This window comes from Coregonus clupeaformis, chromosome 40, assembly GCF_020615455.1.
Source record: "Coregonus clupeaformis isolate EN_2021a chromosome 40, ASM2061545v1, whole genome shotgun sequence".
Classification (NCBI taxonomy): Eukaryota; Metazoa; Chordata; class Actinopteri; order Salmoniformes; family Salmonidae; genus Coregonus; species Coregonus clupeaformis.
In genome coordinates this window covers 32,365,368-32,382,430 of record NC_059231.1, presented here as the reverse complement: position 1 = coordinate 32,382,430, position 17,063 = coordinate 32,365,368, and the positions used below count along the sequence as shown (strand labels likewise).

At 46.9% G+C, this 17,063-nt stretch overlaps 1 protein-coding gene across 1 annotated transcript in view; it reads right to left on the bottom strand.

Annotated features, from left to right (window-relative positions):
• Positions 1-17,063, bottom strand: part of LOC121555134 (copine-8-like) — a 141,496-nt gene that overhangs the window by 25,559 nt on the left and 98,874 nt on the right. Inside the window, exons 10-13 of the mRNA XM_041868936.2 lie at positions 11,896-11,937; positions 9,907-9,982; positions 6,317-6,370; positions 6,095-6,156 (exon numbers count right to left, since the gene is read on the bottom strand). Coding sequence (XP_041724870.1) covers positions 6,095-6,156; positions 6,317-6,370; positions 9,907-9,982; positions 11,896-11,937 — 234 coding nt within the window. The remainder of the gene's footprint in view (positions 1-6,094; positions 6,157-6,316; positions 6,371-9,906; positions 9,983-11,895; positions 11,938-17,063) is intronic.

Genomic DNA, 17,063 nt, shown 5'->3' with positions numbered 1-17,063 from the left:
TGGCATGCTGACTGCAGGAATGTCCACCAGAGCTGTTTCCAGATAATTTCATGTTAATTTATCTACCATAAGCTGCCTCCAATGTCGTTTTAGAGAATTTGGCAGTATGTCCATAAAGGCTCACAACCGCAGACCACGTGCAACCATGCCAGCCCATGACCTCCACATCCGTCTTCTTCACCAGCGGGATTGTCAGAGGGGGGAGGGCGGGGTGCTGAAGAGTATTTCTGTCTGTAATAAATCCCTTTTGTGGGGAAAAACTAATTCTGTTTGGCTGGGCCTGGCTCCCAAGGCTGCGCCCCTGCCCAGTCATGTGGAATCCATAGATTAGGGTCACAAATGACTTTATTTCAATTGACTGATTTCCTTATATGAACTGCAACTCAGCAAAATCTTTGAAATTGTTGCATGTTGCATTTATATGTTGAGTCTTTGGTATTCTGCCGATACCTTATTGATTGGTAGAGGAAGTAAATGTAGCTCTCACATGGAAAGGTCAGAGACCTCAGTGTCACACCAGCCTTCGCTTTGGCTTCCCCTCCTGTCCAGCTTAGGTGTTCGGCGTAGCCGGCCTTCTAGCTGCTGCCGAACCTGCTGCTGGCAAACGCCCTTCACTCATCAACACCGGACTTGTCTCGCCATCATTACACACACCGGGTTCCAATCCCCACTCGATCACTGTATATATACTCCCTCTGTCATTTGTCTTTGTCAGTCATGGTATATGTTGCTTGTTTTCCTGAGAGGAATCTCTCCTACTATTTCCTGAGTACTTTATATTTTGCACTGTGGGTTTCGTCCCACTTTATGCTATGGTGCTTTAATAAATTCAGTAGTTCTAAACCTGCGACTGCCTCCTGCCTACTCCTCTCTACACTTGTGACAGAATGACTGACCCAAGAAAACAGGAGGCAGCAGGACATCCCGACCTCTCCGTTGTAGGAGCGAAGCCTGGAGCACCTTGGGACTGCCATGGACGAGGTGATTCGGACCGTACGCCAACTGCAGGCTACACCTTCCCAGCTCCTCACGGTTGTTCCTGTCACCCCACCACCATCTACATCACCCGGTCCGATCAGCAATGTCCACCTGCCCCTCTTGTAGTGGTTTGACGGCACCCCAGCTCACTGTAGGGGGTTTCTCCTACAGTGTGACCTCCACCTTGCACTTCATGCCGAGGCGGCCTCCAAGAGGGACAAGGTGGACTTGGTGATTTCAGTGCTAACAGGCCGGGCTCTGGTGTGGGCGCACGCCGTCTGGGAGAGGGACGGTCCAGAAGTACAGTCCTATGAGCGCTTCACCCAACTCTTCCGTGCCGTTTTCGACCACCCAACTGAGGGCTGAGAGGGAGGTGAGTATCTCCTCCATCTGCGCCAGGGGTCCAGGACAGCGTCTGAGTACGCTCTGGATTTCCGGACGGAGGCTGCGCCCATTGGCTGGAACGACCAGGCCCTGTTGACGGTTTTCCGCAGCGGGCTACAGGCAGACGTCCAGACCGAGCTGGCCTGTCGCGATGAGGAACTTACGCTGGACCAGCTCATCGCCATGGCCATCTGTCTGGATAATCTCCAGGGTCTCTGCTCCTACTTCGGGGAGTCGGACCACCCGTCCCAGAAGGAGAACCAGGCGAGGAAGCGACAGGCCGAGGAGCGCTCTTGCACCTTCCCAGGTAGGCGTGGACGTGCCTTGCTCCTCTCTGTCCACCCAGCCCGTCCTCCTCCCTGTCACCTTCCCGGACTATCCTGGTCCCCCACTGAGTCCTGCCCTAGTGGACTCAGGTGCTGCAGGTAATTTCCTAGACCGGTCAGTGGCCTTTTAATTACGCATTCCTCTAGTCCCTTTACAACCCCCTATCCCAGTCCATGCCCTATACAACTGTCCCCTAGGAACAGGACTGGTGAGCCAGACCACGATTCCCATTTCCCTCACAGTTGATCACAACCACCATGAACGTATCACATTCCTCATCTTAGACTCTCCTGCACACCCCGTAGTTTTAGGTCTCCCCTGGTTACAGTTGCATAACCCCAGTGGACAGAGAGGAGGTTGTTGGATTGGTCGCAGGAGTGTCAGGGGAGGTGTCTCTCAGTGTCTATCTGTGCCACCTCTGTGGAAAGTCCGGACCAGGCCACCCACATCCCTATCCGGAGGAATACCGGGACCTACAGGTGTCCTTTTCGAAGACTCGTGTCACGTGCCTGCTCCCTCATCGCCCATGGGACTGCACTATTGACCTACTGCCTGGTTCTACCCTCACGCGGGGTCACATTTACCCTCTCTCGCATGCAGAGACCGAAGCCATGGAGGTCTACATCCAGGAGACGCTGGCCCAAGGATTCCTCTGTCCGTCCACCTCTCCGGCCTCTTCCAGCTTCTTTTTCGTGAAGAAGAAGGACGGAGGTCTCCACCCCGTATCGATTCCCGGACACTGAATAAGGCTACGCTTAAATTCAGTTATCCCCTGCCTCTCATACCCACTGTGATCGAACAGATGCACAGTGCAAAGTATTTTACCAAATTTGATTTATGCAGTGCCTACAACCTGGTGTGCATCAGAGAGGGGGATGAATGGAAGACCGCCTTCAGCACCAGCACCAGCACCGGGCACTACGAATACAGGGTAATGCCCTACGGCCTGACAAATGCACCCTCAGTGTTCCAATCCTTCATTAACACAGTGTTTAGAGACATGTTGGGTCGCTCTGTAGTGGTGTACATAGACGACATCTTGGTGTACTCCACTACACGCGAGCAACATGTCTCTCATGTCAGGTCCATTTTGGAGAGGCTGATAGGGCATCACCTGTACGCCAAGGCAGAGAAGTGCCTTTTCTTCCAGCAGGCGGTCTCCTTCTTGGGCTATCGGATATCCACCGCGGGAGTGGAGATGGAAGAACAGAGGGTCAGTGCAGTACGGTCGTGGCCTGTTCCCTCCAACATTAAGACGGTGCAGCACTTCCTAAGTTTTGCCAACAATGTCAGGCGTTTCATTAGGGGTTTCAGCACAGTGGTGGCCCCTCTCACCTCACTCCTGAAGGGAGGTTCTCGACAGCTGCGCTGGACTGGGGGGGACAACGAAGCCTTTCGCGCGCTCAAGGAACGGTTTACGAACGCATCGGTTCTGGCTCACCCTGACCCGTCACTGCCCTTCATCGTGGAGGTGGATGCCTCCGAGGTTGGAGTAGGGGCTGTTCTCTCCAAACGTACTGGATCGCCGCCTAAACTCCATCCATGCGCCTTCTACTCACGAAAGCTGTCTCCCGCGGAGCAGAATTACGACGTGGGGGATCGTGAGTTATTGGCCGTCAAGAAGGCGTTGAAGGCATGGCGGCACTGGCTGGAGGGTGCTCAACACCCATTCCTTGTCTGGACGGACCACCGGAACCTAGAGTACATTCAAGCAGCGAAGAGGCTGAACCCGCATCAGGCCAGGTGGGCCCTATTCTTCACCAGGTTTGACTTTACCCTTTCCTACAGGCCGGGATCTATGAACATTAAGGCCGATGCTTTGTCCTGGGTGCATGACACAGTGGATCGGAGGGAGGAAGTGACACCCATTACTTCCCTGTCCCGCATTGTGGCTCCTGTCGTGTGGAATGTGGACCGGGACATCCGTCAAGCCCTCACCTGCCCACTGTCCCGAGGGGCGTATCTACGTGCCCTCTGATGTGCGGGACCGTCTCCTTGCCTGGGCACACACAGCACCTGTGTCGTGGCACCCGGGTATAGCCCGTACTATCGACTGTCTCTCCGCCAAGTACTGGTGGCCCACCTTGGCCCGGGACGTTCGGGTTTACGTCTCTTCCTGCTCCACCTGCGCACAGAGCAAGACACCGAGACACCTCCCCTATGGCAAACTCCACCTGCTGCCGGTTCCACAACGACCCTGGTCCCATCTCTCCGTGGACTTTGTCACAGACCTTCCCCCCTCGGAGGGACACACCACCGTCCTGGTCGTTGTGGACTGGTTTTCCAAAGCCTGTCGTTTGATTCCTCTGCCTGGTCTCCCTACGGCCATGCAGACCGCAGAGGCTCTCTTCTCTCACGTCTTCCGGTACTACAGGATCTGGGAGGACATTGTGTCTGACCGTGGTCCTCAGTTCAACTTCCGTGTCTGGAAGGCCTTCATGGAACGACTGTGGGTCACGGTCAGCCTCACCTCCGGGTACCGTCCCCAATCAAATGGGCAGGTGGAAAGGGTAAATCAGGAACTGGGTAGGTACCTTTGTAGTTACTGTCAGGACCGGCCGGGGGAGTGGGCTGCGTTTCTGCCTTGTGCAGAATACGCACAAAACTCCCTCTGTCACTCCTCCACTAACCTCACACCCTTTCAGTGTGGTCTAGGCTATCAGCCAGCCCTGGTAACCTGGCACCGGAATCAGATCGAGGCTCCTGCGGTGGACGATTGGCTTTCTACGAAGGACCTGCCCCTCCACCTGCCCTGCCGGACGCTGAGCCCTCGGTTTGTGGGACCGTTCAAATCCTGAGGAGAATCAATGAGGTGATGTACAGATTACAGCTCCCCGTACTGTCACACCAGCCTTCACTTTGGCTCCCCCTCCTGTCCAGCTCAGGCGTTCGGCGTCACAGGCCTTCTAGCTGCTGCCGAACCTGCTGCTGGCAAACGCCCTTCACTCATCAACCCCGGACTTGTCTCGTCATCATTACACACACCTGGTTCCAATCCCCACTCTATCACTATATATATACTCCCTCTGTCATTTGTCTTTGTCGGTCATTGTACATGATTTACCAGTATTGCAAAATATTTTTCCCATGGCAAAAATGTGAACACGAAGCAGACCAAACTCTTTGGTCCTTTAAAAACCTCTGGGATGCCAAATATTGTGTGCTATAGCTAGGAAAATAAAGAAATGTGACTCTGGATGACAACATGATGATGTTTGGTTCCAACATTAGGGCTGTTTTCCTAAAGAAGTTAAATCTGCTTTGTGTTTTGTTTCCTTGCCACGATACTAACAAGTATCGCGATACTGGTATCGTACTGGCCATAGTTAATTAATTTACATGTATTTTACCATTTATGTTGACTGAGAACACATTCACAGCAGTAACCTGAGGGTAGATTCATATACAGCATATGATTACACTTCCTGACCTACACAGGAGGGTCAGTGTCAGTGATTATGACCCTCAGGCGACAGCTCAAAACAGGAACAACCTCCTACACGTTAGTCTGTATAGGACTGACCACATGCTGAGAGGAAAGAGCTCCATCTCAATGAGATCTTGTGTTCGATTGAAAAAAAAACTCTCCTCCTCTGACTGCCATTGACAATGGAAATGCTCAACGAAATACTGAGAGAGCTCTGACTGTGCAAGGGTCAATGCACCACATGTTATTCTGCTCCCCTACCTACCCACCCCTGTAGTACAATACCACACATGATCCATGACCTTTAGATGAGAAGTGTTGTCAAGAACAGGCCATAAGAGGACTGTAGTAGTGCTGCTGTCAAAATGGCCATTCTGTGTCTCTTATTTCTTCACAGACCTCTCTCACTCTCTCTCCCTCACTGTCTCTCTGATTCTCTGACTCGCCCCATCTCTGTCTCTCTAAACCTTTCCTCTCTTCCTGTTTCACTGTTCGATCCATGCTGTGGAGTGCTAGCCTGACTAGCCTTCCCCTGTGAGTCTTATGAAAGTCAGAACGTGTGTGTGGGCGAGTGTTCCGATACGCACCACTGCACACACTCAGCCACCATCGCCCATTCAGCCATGGACTAGAGGGCCTGAATGAACACACACACATGCACACAGTTCACTCTCCTCACGTCCCCCTACACCGGCCTTCACATCTGCACACCTCTCTCTCTCTCTCTCTCTCTCTCTCTCTCTCTCTCTCTCTCTCTCTCTCTCTCTCTCTCTCTCTCTCTCTCTCTCTCTCTCTCTCTCTCTCTCTCTCTCTCTCTCTCTCTCTCTCTCTCTCTCTCTCTCTCTCTCTCTCTCTCTCTCTCTCTCTCTCTCTCTCTCTCTCTTTTCTATATGAATAAACAAGGGAATGCAGGAGTGAGAGGTTCTTCCACTCCGTCTCTGCATTCACACTGTAGAGAGAGCATGCAGTGTCACTCACCCTCCTTTGATGTAGTCGAGGAAGGTGACTTCTATATCCACCAGGAATGAGAGCAGTGTTACCTGGAGACAATATGGATACAAGGATGGCAGGATGGAATGGGCTTTACAATAAAGACAATGACTAAACCAAGCTCACATCAATGTGTTAGTTCTCTGTTCTAGAGGCGAAAAACATAAACAAGACAAAGAGACCGGATGGACAGCGTCCGCTGTGGCTTACCGTTCCAGAGTTTAGGTATTTTTTCTTTTTTCCTTTCTTCTTCGGATTTACCACCTGTGGACAAAACAGCAGCCTCATTACACAATTCAAACATACACATTATAACACAGTAATACACAAAGGTTAGTGGTCATGGAATTAATCTCACAGGCCAGGAATGCTCCCTCTATCTCACTCACTCACGCCATGCTGCAATCCTTGACTGGAAAGTGCAGCATACAGTGTTTTAATCTGAGCTGTAAGGTGTTAAATTAAATCGTGTGGAGGTCAGCAGGCCGTACAAACCCTCGGGGAGAAAACATCCGATAAGTCCTAAATGGCAATCTATTCCCTTAATAGTGCACTATTTTTGACCTGGGCCCATAGGGTGCACTATAGTGCACTATAAGGGAAGAGGGTGCTATTTGGGACGCAGTCCAATTTACACTGGATTTATAACCCACTGCATCCTTGGTGGAGATTGGAGGGAATAAGTAAGGAAGGGCACATTTGCCTTTGAAGGTGAGGCTAGCTGTTTTATTGCATCTGGCTTGTAAAATACAATTTATATTAACCTGCCCATGGTTGTGCATGCACACCTTAAAAAAATGCACACACACACACACACACACACAGTGACAGCTGGTTTCCCTTGTGTTGTGTTCAGTAACTGCTCTGGCAAGAGTAGATGTCACATCAAGTCAACAGATAGACAGAGAGGACCAGGGAGACAGGAGCTGCTCACAAGAGGCGTGTGTGTGTTTCACAAGTAAAGGAGAAGATGGTGATCATCGGGCACGATGGACAACCATAGGCAGTGTTTGTGTGTGTGTGTGTGTGTGTGTGTGTGTGTGTGTGTGAAGGGGCAATGTGTATAACAGAGATCGGGGCCCATGCTGGACATTGGGTGATGACTGTTAACAGATGGACAGATGGTTACGGGAAGAAGGAACACACACACACACAAACACACAGACAGTCAGCAGTGATGTGGAACCACCTCTCCTAAATTGTAACATTTACAGTGGTGGAATAAAACGAACCAGAGAATATGGGTGGAAGCCAAGAGCTGTGACTTGGGAAATGATGATAGATTCTCATGCATCTTGGATGACAGCACACAATCACTGTATGCGTGTGTCTTCCTTCTCTCATTAGACAAACACCAGCTGCTTAAAATAAGGGTCCCCCTGTGTGCTTCCCACTCAGAATATTGTTTGTTAATGAACAACTGTTCAGTCCTATCTTATGAGATGGAGTGTGGAGGCTGGCCATCCATCAAAACTCCCTCACTTTACATCAAACTCTGTGAATGAAATTTCAGGAGAAATGCCATGAAGAATCGCTCCAGAGGAGATTTACTAAATGTGCTTCTGTGTGGGTGAGTGACGTTAAGAGTATACAGATACATACAGCGCATTCGGAAAATATTCAGACCCCTTCCCTTTTTCCACATTTTGTTACGTTACAGCCTTATTCTAAAAGGTATGTCGTGGAAATTCTTACACAGGGACACCCGAAGTCAATCTTAAATGAATAATTGTTTATTATCAGCGCGCTGGAGAGGTTCCAACCAACTCAATGCACCATGTACACATGTCGATCAGGAGCTCTCACGGGGCAGTCCCGTTAGTTCTCTTATATACTGCAGACAAGTCATATTTGCATGATTTCTCTTATTCATAATTAATTCATCATAATTCATTCATGTGACCGACCAATACTGGGTCATGCATGTGACAGACCAATACCTCACGAGGCTTCTTCTCTAAGCTGAGACCTTGAAACTGAGATAAATTTCGTTCTCAAAACAAGGGTCTGGGTGTACTGCCAAATTGCAGATACTGATAGTTAGGATTCGCTCAGTCAGTCACTTGCATGAACACATGAATTATTAGAAAAGCACATGAATAGAACACAGACATTGGTTATTAGAAAAGCACAAAAACTAAAAATGTCATCACAGGTATTAAATAAATAAAACATCCTCATCAATCTACAAACAATACCCCATAATGACAAAGTGAAAACAGGTTTTTAGAATTTTTTGCAAATGTATTACAAATAAAAAACAGAAATACCTTATTTACATAAGTATTCAGACCCTTTGCTATGAGACTCAAAATTGAGCTCAGGTGCATCCTGTTTCCATTGGTCATCCTTGAGATGTTTCTACAACTTGATTGGAGTCCACCTGTGGTAAATTCAATTGATTGGGCATGATTTGGAAAGGCACACACCTGTCTATATAAGGTCCCACAGTTGACAGTGCATGTCAGAGCAAAAACTAAGCCATGAGGTCGAAGGAATTGTCCGTAGAGCTCCGAGACAGGATTGTGTCGAGGCACAGCTCTGGGGAACGGTACCAAAACATTTCTGCAGCATTGAAGGTCCCCAAGAACACAGTGGCCTCCATCATTCTTAAATGGAAGAAGTTTGGAACCACCAAGACTCTTCCTAGAGCTGGCCGCCTGGATAAACTGAGCAATCCGGGGAGAAGGGCCTTGGTCAGGAAGGTGACCAAGAACCCAATGGTCACTATGACAGCGCTCCAGAGTTCCTCTGTGGAGATGGGAGAACCTTCCAGAAGGACAACCATCTCTGCAGCACTCCACCAATCAGGCCTTTAGTGGCCAGACGAAAGCCACTCCTCAGTAAAAGGCACATGACAGCCATCTTGGAGTTTGCCAAAAGGCACCTAAAGGACTCTGACCATGAGAAACAAGATTCTCTGGTCTGATGAAACCAAGATTAAACTGTTTGGCCTGAATGCCAAGTATCACGTCTGGAGGAAACCTGCCACCATCCCTATGGTGAAGCATGGTGGTGGCAGCATCATCATGCCGTGGGGATGTTTTTCAGCGGCAGGGACTAGGAGACTAGTCAGGATCGAGGGAAAGATGAACGGAGCAAAGTACAGAGAGATCCTTGATGAAAACCTGCACCAGAGCGCTCAGGACATCAGACTGAGGCGAAGGTTCACCTTCCAACAGGACAACGACCCTAAGCACACAGCCAAGAAAACGCAGGAGTGGCTTCGGGACAAGACTCTGAATGTCCTTGAGTGGCCACAGAGTCCGGACTTGAACCGATCGAACATCTCTGAAGAAACCTAAAAATAGCTGTGCAGTGACGCTCCCCATCCAACCTGACAGAGCTTGAGAGGACTTGCAGAGAAGAATGGGAGAAACTCCCCAAATACAGGTGTGCCAAGATTGTAGCGTCATACCCAAGAAGACTTGAGGCTGTAATCACTGCCAAAGGTGCTTCAACAAAGTACTGAGTAAAGGGTCTGAATACTTATGTTAATGTAATATTTCAGTTATTTTTTTAAATACATTAGCAAAAATTTATATAAACCTGTTTTTGCTTTGTCATTATGGGGTATTGTGTGTAGATTGATGAGGAAAATAAACAATTTCATCAATTTTAGAATAAGGCTGTAACGTAAGAAAATGTGGGAAAAGTCTAGGGGTTTGAATACTTTCCGAATGCACTTTAATATCCCATTTCACCAAGCACACATACATACGTAAACATGACGCATGCACACATGTAGACACACACAACCACACACACACACAGACAGACACAGACACACACACACTTACCTCATACACATTGAACTGGGACTGGCCTCTGGACAGCTCTCTGTAGCTGGTACTGAACTCTCCTATGAAGTCATGACTAAAGACACAACACACAAAGCACAACTGTTAGTGTGCTATCGATGTGCCTATGAAGAAGTGTATTGCAAAGTATTATAATAGTCTAGTGGATGGAATGAGATCAGTTGAGATAAGTTATTATTCATGAAATGTTAAAGCAATAAAGAGTGAGATAGATATCGACATTTAACAATTCTTTGAGTAGAGATTTCACTTGTGTTTTTCATGCAGCCACTTGAGGGTACAGTAGCATACAGATTTTCTCTATTTTTGATACTGAATGTTATCAGATCTTCAACGAGAACCTAATATTAGATAAAGGGAACCTGAGTTTACAATTAACAAAGTTGTGCAACACTCAATTCACCTGTGTGAAAAAGTAATTACCCCCTTACACTCAATAACTGGTTGTGCCACCTTTAGCTGCAATGATTGCAACCAAATGCTTCCTGTAGTTGTTGATCAGTCTCTCACATCGCTGTGGAAGAATTTTGGCCAACTCTTGCATGCAGAACTGCTTTAACTCAACGACATTTGTGGGTTTTCAAGCATGAACTGCTCGTTTCAAGTGTTGTCACAACGTCTCAATTGGGATTAGGTTTGGACTTTGACTAGGCTTAAAATGGGTTGCTTTTTAGCCATTTTCATGTAGACGTGTTTTGGATCATTGTCTTGCTACATGACCAAGCTGCGCTTCAGCTTCAGCTCACAGATGGATGGTCTGACATTCTCTTGTAGAATTCTCTGATACAGAGCAGAATTCATGGTTCCTTCAATTAAGGCAAGTCGTCTAGGTCCTGAGGCAGCAAAGCCTCCCAAACCATCACACTACAACCACCATGCTTGACCGTTGGTATGAGGTTCTTACTGTGAAATGCAGTGTTTGGTTTTCGCCAGGCATAATGCGAACCATGTCGATCAAAAAGTTTACTCAAGTTTGCCAAAAAGCCCCTGGAAGCACCTGGATGATCATCAAGACTCTTGGAAGAATGTTCTATGGATAGACGATTCAAAAGAATAACTTTTTGATGACAAACTTCCTCCACAATGACTGATCAACAACTACAGGAAGCGTTTGGTGGAGTCCTAGCAGCTAAAGGTGGCACAACCAGTTATTGAGTGTAAGGGGGCAATTACTGTTTCACACAGGGAGTGTTGCATAACTTTTTTTATTAAATAAATGAAATAAGTATGTAATTGTTGTGTTATTTGTTCGCTCAGGTTCCCTTTATCTAATATTAGATTTTGGTTGAAGATCCTATAACATTCAGTATCAAAAATATTCAAAAGTAGAGAAAATTAGTTACTTTTTCATGGCACTGTATATTCAATGCACTTCCTTAAAATAAATTGAAATCGGAAACAAAGCGTAACCCCTCTACCTGCAAGCAAAGAGAGGTCTGGTAATACCTGGGATAGGATAAAGTAATCCTTCTACCCCCCCTTACCCCACCCCCCAAAAAAATTATTGTAAAGTGGTTGTCCCACTGGCTATCATAAGGTGAATGCACCAATTTGTAAGTCGCTCTGGATAAGAGCGTCTGCTAAATGACGAAAATGTAAATGTAAATGGTAACACGTGACATAATGCTGACAGGTATAAAGAGGAGACGAGACAGACGGAGTGAGTGCATACTGTAAGGTAATAACCTTGCCCACTAAACCCATAATATGAAATGATGACACTCATATCAAGTTGGTGTTTCTTCTACTGCTGCCCCGCCCTTGGCCCCGCCTCTATGTTTATGGACCAATCCAATTCCCCCACTTCAACAACATGTCAATGTGTGTTGAATGAATCAGCATCCAATCCAGCTTCCTTACCTTCTAGAAATATAGATTAGCATGAGTTAAAGTAGCCTAATTTAGATAACACAGTGATTACATCATGCTAATGAAGGTGCTTTTCAATTAAGACTCAAATTAAATTACCTTCCATCTCTGTCCCAGTCGTAGCATTCTATCTTGATCGTTCTAGTAGGGTGAAAAATAACAATATATTAGAAACAGATTTATTTAGCTTTAACAGGACAATTATCAGCAGAAACTATGATCATGGCATTGTACATTCCCCCCAAACAAGTTTCAAGTTCAAATGTATTGTATTCTGAAGAAGGATAGTTTATAGTAATCTACAGTGGGGGAAAAAAGTATTTAGTCATCCACCAATTGTGCAAGTTCTCCCACTTAAAAAGATGAGAGAGGCCTGTAATTTTCATCATAGGTACACGTCAACTATGACAGACAAAATGAGAAAGAAAAATCCAGAAAATCACATTGTAGGATTTTTTATGAATTTATTTGCAGATTATGGTGGAAAATAAGTATTTGGTCAATAACAAAAGTTTCTCAATACTTTGTTATATACCCTTTGTTGGCAATGACACAGGTCAAACGTTTTCTGTAAGTCTTCACAAGGTTTTCACACACGGTTGCTGGTATTTTGGCCCATTCCTCCATGCAGATCTCCTCTAGAGCAGTGATGTTTTGGGGCTGTCGCTGGGCAACACGGACTTTCAACTCCCTCCAAAGATTTTCTATGGGGTTGAAATCTGGAGACTGGCTAGGCCACTCTAGGACCTTGAAATGCTTCTTACGAAGCCACTCCTTCGTTGCCCGGGCGGTGTGTTTGGGATCATTGTCATGCTGAAAGACCCAGCCACGTTTCATCTTCAATGCCCTTGCTGATGGAAGGAGGTTTTCACTCAAAATCTCACGATACATGGCCCCATTCATTCTTTCCTTTACACGGATCAGTCGTCCTGGTCCCTTTGCAGAAAAACAGCCCCAAAGCATGATGTTTCCACCCCCATGCTTCACAGTAGGTATGGTGTTCTTTGGATGCAACTCAGCATTCTTTGTCCTCCAAACACGACGAGTTGAGTTTTTACCAAAAAGTTATATTTTGGTTTCATCTGACCATATGACATTCTCCCAATCCTCTTCTGGATCATCCAAATGCACTCTAGCAAACTTCAGACGGGCCTGGACATGTACTGGCTTAGGCAGGGGGACACGTCTGGCACTGCAGGATTTGAGTCCCTGGCGGCGTAGTGTGTTACTGATGGTAGGCTTTGTTACTTTGGTCCCAGCTCTCTGCAGGTCATTCACTAGGTCCCCCCGTGTGGTTCTGGGATTTTTGCTCACCGTTCATGTGATCATTTTGACCCCACAGGGTGAGATCTTGCGTGGAGCCCCAGATCGAGGGAGATTATCAGTGGTCTTGTATGTCTTCCATTTCCTAATAATTGCTCCCACAGTTGATTTCTTCAAACCAAGCTGCTTACCTATTGCAGATTCAGTCTTCCCAGCCTGGTGCAGGTCTACAATTTTGTTTCTGGTGTCCTTTGACAGCTCTTTGGTCTTGGCCATAGTGGAGTTTGGAGTGTGACTGTTTGAGGTTGTGGACAGGTGTCTTTTATACTGATAACAAGTTACATTTACATTTACATTTTAGTCATTTAGCAGACGCTCTTATCCAGAGCGACTTACAGAAGCAATTAGGGTTAAGTGCCTTGCTCAAGGGCACATTTACGTCATTTAGCAGACGCTCTAGTCCAGAGCGACTCACAAATTGATGCATTCACCCTATAGCCAGTGGGATAACCACTTTACCATTTTTTTTTTTTTTTTTGTGGGGGGGTAGAAGGATTACTTTATCCTATCCCAGGTATTCCTTAAAGAGGTGGGGTTTCAAATGTCTCCGGAAGGTGGTGAGCGACTCCGCTGTGTGTGTAGGGGGGGGTAGAAGGATTACTTTATCCTATCCCAGGTATTCCTTAAAGAGGTGGGGTTTCAAATGTCTCCGGAAGGTGGTGAGTGACTCCGCTGTGGGGTGGGGGGGGTAGAAGGATTGCTTTATCCTATCCCAGGTATTCCTTAAAGAGGTGGGGTTTCAAATGTCTCCGGAAGGTGGTGAGTGACTCCGCTGTCCTGGCGTCGTGAGGGAGCTTGTTCCACCATTGGGGTGCCAGAGCAGCGAACAGTTTTGACTGGGCTGAGCGGGAGCTATGCTTCCGCAGAGGAAGGGGAGCCAGCAGGCCAGAGGTGGATGAACGCAATGCCCTCGTTTGGGTGTAGGGACTGATCAGAGCCCGAAGGTACAGAGGTGCCGTTCCCCTCGCTGCTCCAAAGGCAAGCACCATGGTCTTGTAACGGATGCGAGCTTCAACTGGAAGCCAGTGGAGTGTGCGGAGGAGGGGGGTGACGTGAGAGAACTTGGGAAGGTTGAACACCAGACGGGCTGCGGCATTCTGGATGAGTTGTAGGGGTTTAATGGCACATGCAGGGAGGCCAGCCAACAGCGAGTTGCAGTAATCCAGACGGGATGACAAGTGCCTGGATTAGGACCTGTGCCGCTTCCTGTGTAAGGCAGGGTCGTTCAAACAGGTGCCATTAATACAGGTAACGAGTGGAGGACAGAGGAGCCTCTTAAAGAAGAAGTTACAGGTCTGTGAGAGCCAGAAATCTTGCTTGTTTGTAGGTGACCAAATACTTATTTTCCACCATAATTTGCAAATAAATTCATAAAAAATCCTACAATGTGATTTTCTGGATTTTTTTTCCTCAATTTGTCTGTCATAGTTGACGTGTACCTATGATGAAAATTACAGGCCTCTCTCATCTTTTTAAGTGGGAGAACTTGCACAATTGGTGGCTGACTAAATACTTTTTTCCCCACTGTATATCATATCTATATTGGTTTCCAAAATAGCGAATGTTAGAGAGAGAAAAGCAGTGCTCTTCCACCATCACCCATCCCCTCAAACTGAAGAATCGTTTTTCCACTGACAAGTGGCCATTTTCCTTCACCAGAGCCAAGAGATAAGTAGCTGACTGTGGCTGTGCATATTTCACCCAGCACCAATTTCACCTGCCTCAATTTCACCTCTCTTTTCAGACGAGAAAAAAATAAAGAAGAAAATAATGAACAGATGCTTAGATGAAAAGGTAATCATAAGTTATAGATTACCACCGGGTGAGAAATCACAGGTTAATGAGTTTCCTGTAGGGGTTCGTAAGGGGTATGATGATAAGAGGAGGCACACTCCGGCATTGTCAGAGCACAAAGACAGACACAGACACACAGAAACACACACACACACACACACAAGTATGCACACATACACGCACACACACAAACACACTGCTCAGCCTCCTACTAAATGGAGTGAAGGATGAGCCCATCACCATCCATCTAAGCTGACTAGATAAAAGGCTGGGGAGATAAAGCCATCCAGCCCTACAGTAATCTACCAGAAACCCCAGGGGGACACACAGCTCTCCATTGTTAGCGTTCTCCCGTGGCTCTCGTCCTGCCTCTCCCTTATCTCTCATCCCAGACCCCCAGAGATTCACACTCTGGCTGTGTGTGTGTGCGTAAATCAATGTATTTATGTGTGTGTGTGCAAGCGTTCATTCGTGTGCTTCCTTGGCTCCCCACACTCTCCACACACTGATAACAATAAGCTCTCTCTAACTAACCTCCTAACAACTCAGACAGAGCCAGGGCCCAGCTCTGCTCCAATCAATGCAGCCTGACAAGCTCAGACCATCCATCTGGGGCTTTGTGCCTTATCACTGGCAAACAAGCCCACTGACAACTGGAGATGACTATAAACACAATCCCTGAGATGGGATTGCAGAGTGACACACACACATTGTCCTATACAGTGGGGGAAAAAAGTATTTAGTCAGCCACCAATTGTGCAAGTTCTCCCACTTAAAAAGATGAGAGAGGCCTGTAATTTTAATCATAGGTACACGTCAACTATGACAGACAAAATGAGAGAAAAAAAATCCAGAAAATCACATTGTAGGATTTTTAATGAATTTATTTGCAAATTATGGTGGAAAATAAGTATTTGGTCAATAACAAAAGTTTCTCAATACTTTGTTATATACCCTTTGTTGGCAATGACACAGGTCAAACGTTTTCTGTAAGTCTTCACAAGGTTTTCACACACGGTTGCTGGTATTTTGGCCCATTCCTCCATGCAGATCTCCTCTAGAGCAGTGATGTTTTGGGGCTGTTGCTGGGCAACACAGACTTTCAACTCTCTCCAAAGATTTTCTATGGGGTTGAGATCTGGAGACTGGCTAGGCCACTCCAGGACCTTGAAATGCTTCTTACAAAGCCACTCCTTCGTTGCCCGGGCAGTGTGTTTGGGATCATTGTCATGCTGAAAGACCCAGCCACGTTTCATCTTCAATGCCCTTGCTGATGTTTTCACTCAAAATCTCACGATACATGGCCCCATTCATTCTTTCCTTTACACGGATCAGTCGTCCTGGTCCCTTTGCAGAAAAACAGCCCCAAAGCATGATGTTTCCACCCCCATGCTTCACAGTAGGTATGGTGTTCTTTGGATGCAACTCAGCATTCTTTGTCCTCCAAACACGACGAGTTGAGTTTTTACCAAAAAGTTATATTTTGGTTTCATCTGACCATATGACATTCTCCCAATCCTCTTCTGGATCATCCAAATGCACTCTAGCAAACTTCAGACGGGCCTGGACATGTACTGGCTTAAGCAGGGGGGACATGACTGGCACTGCAGGATTTGAGTCCCTGGCGGCGTAGTGTGTTACTGATGGTAGGCTTTGTTACTTTGGTCCCAGCTCTCTGCAGGTCATTCACTAGGTCCCCCCGTGTGGTTCTGGGATTTTTGCTCACCGTTCTTGTGATCATTTTGACCCCACGGGGTGAGATCTTGCGTGGAGCCCCAGATCGAGGGAGATTATCAGTGGTCTTGTATGTCTTCCATTTCCTAATAATTGCTCCCACAGTTGATTTCTTCAAACCAAGCTGCTTACCTATTGCAGATTCAGTCTTCCCAGCCTGGTGCAGATCTACAATTTTGTTTCTGGTGTCCTTTGACAGCTCTTTGGTCTTGGCCATAGTGGAGTTTGGAGTGTGACTGTTTGAGGTTGTGGACAGGTGTCTTTTATACTGATAACAAGTTTAAACAGGTGCCATTAATACAGGTAACGAGTGGAGGACAGAGGAGCCTCTTAAAGAAGAAGTTACAGGTCTGTGAGAGCCAGAAATCTTGCTTGTTTGTAGGTGACCAAATACTTATTTTCTACCATAATTTGCA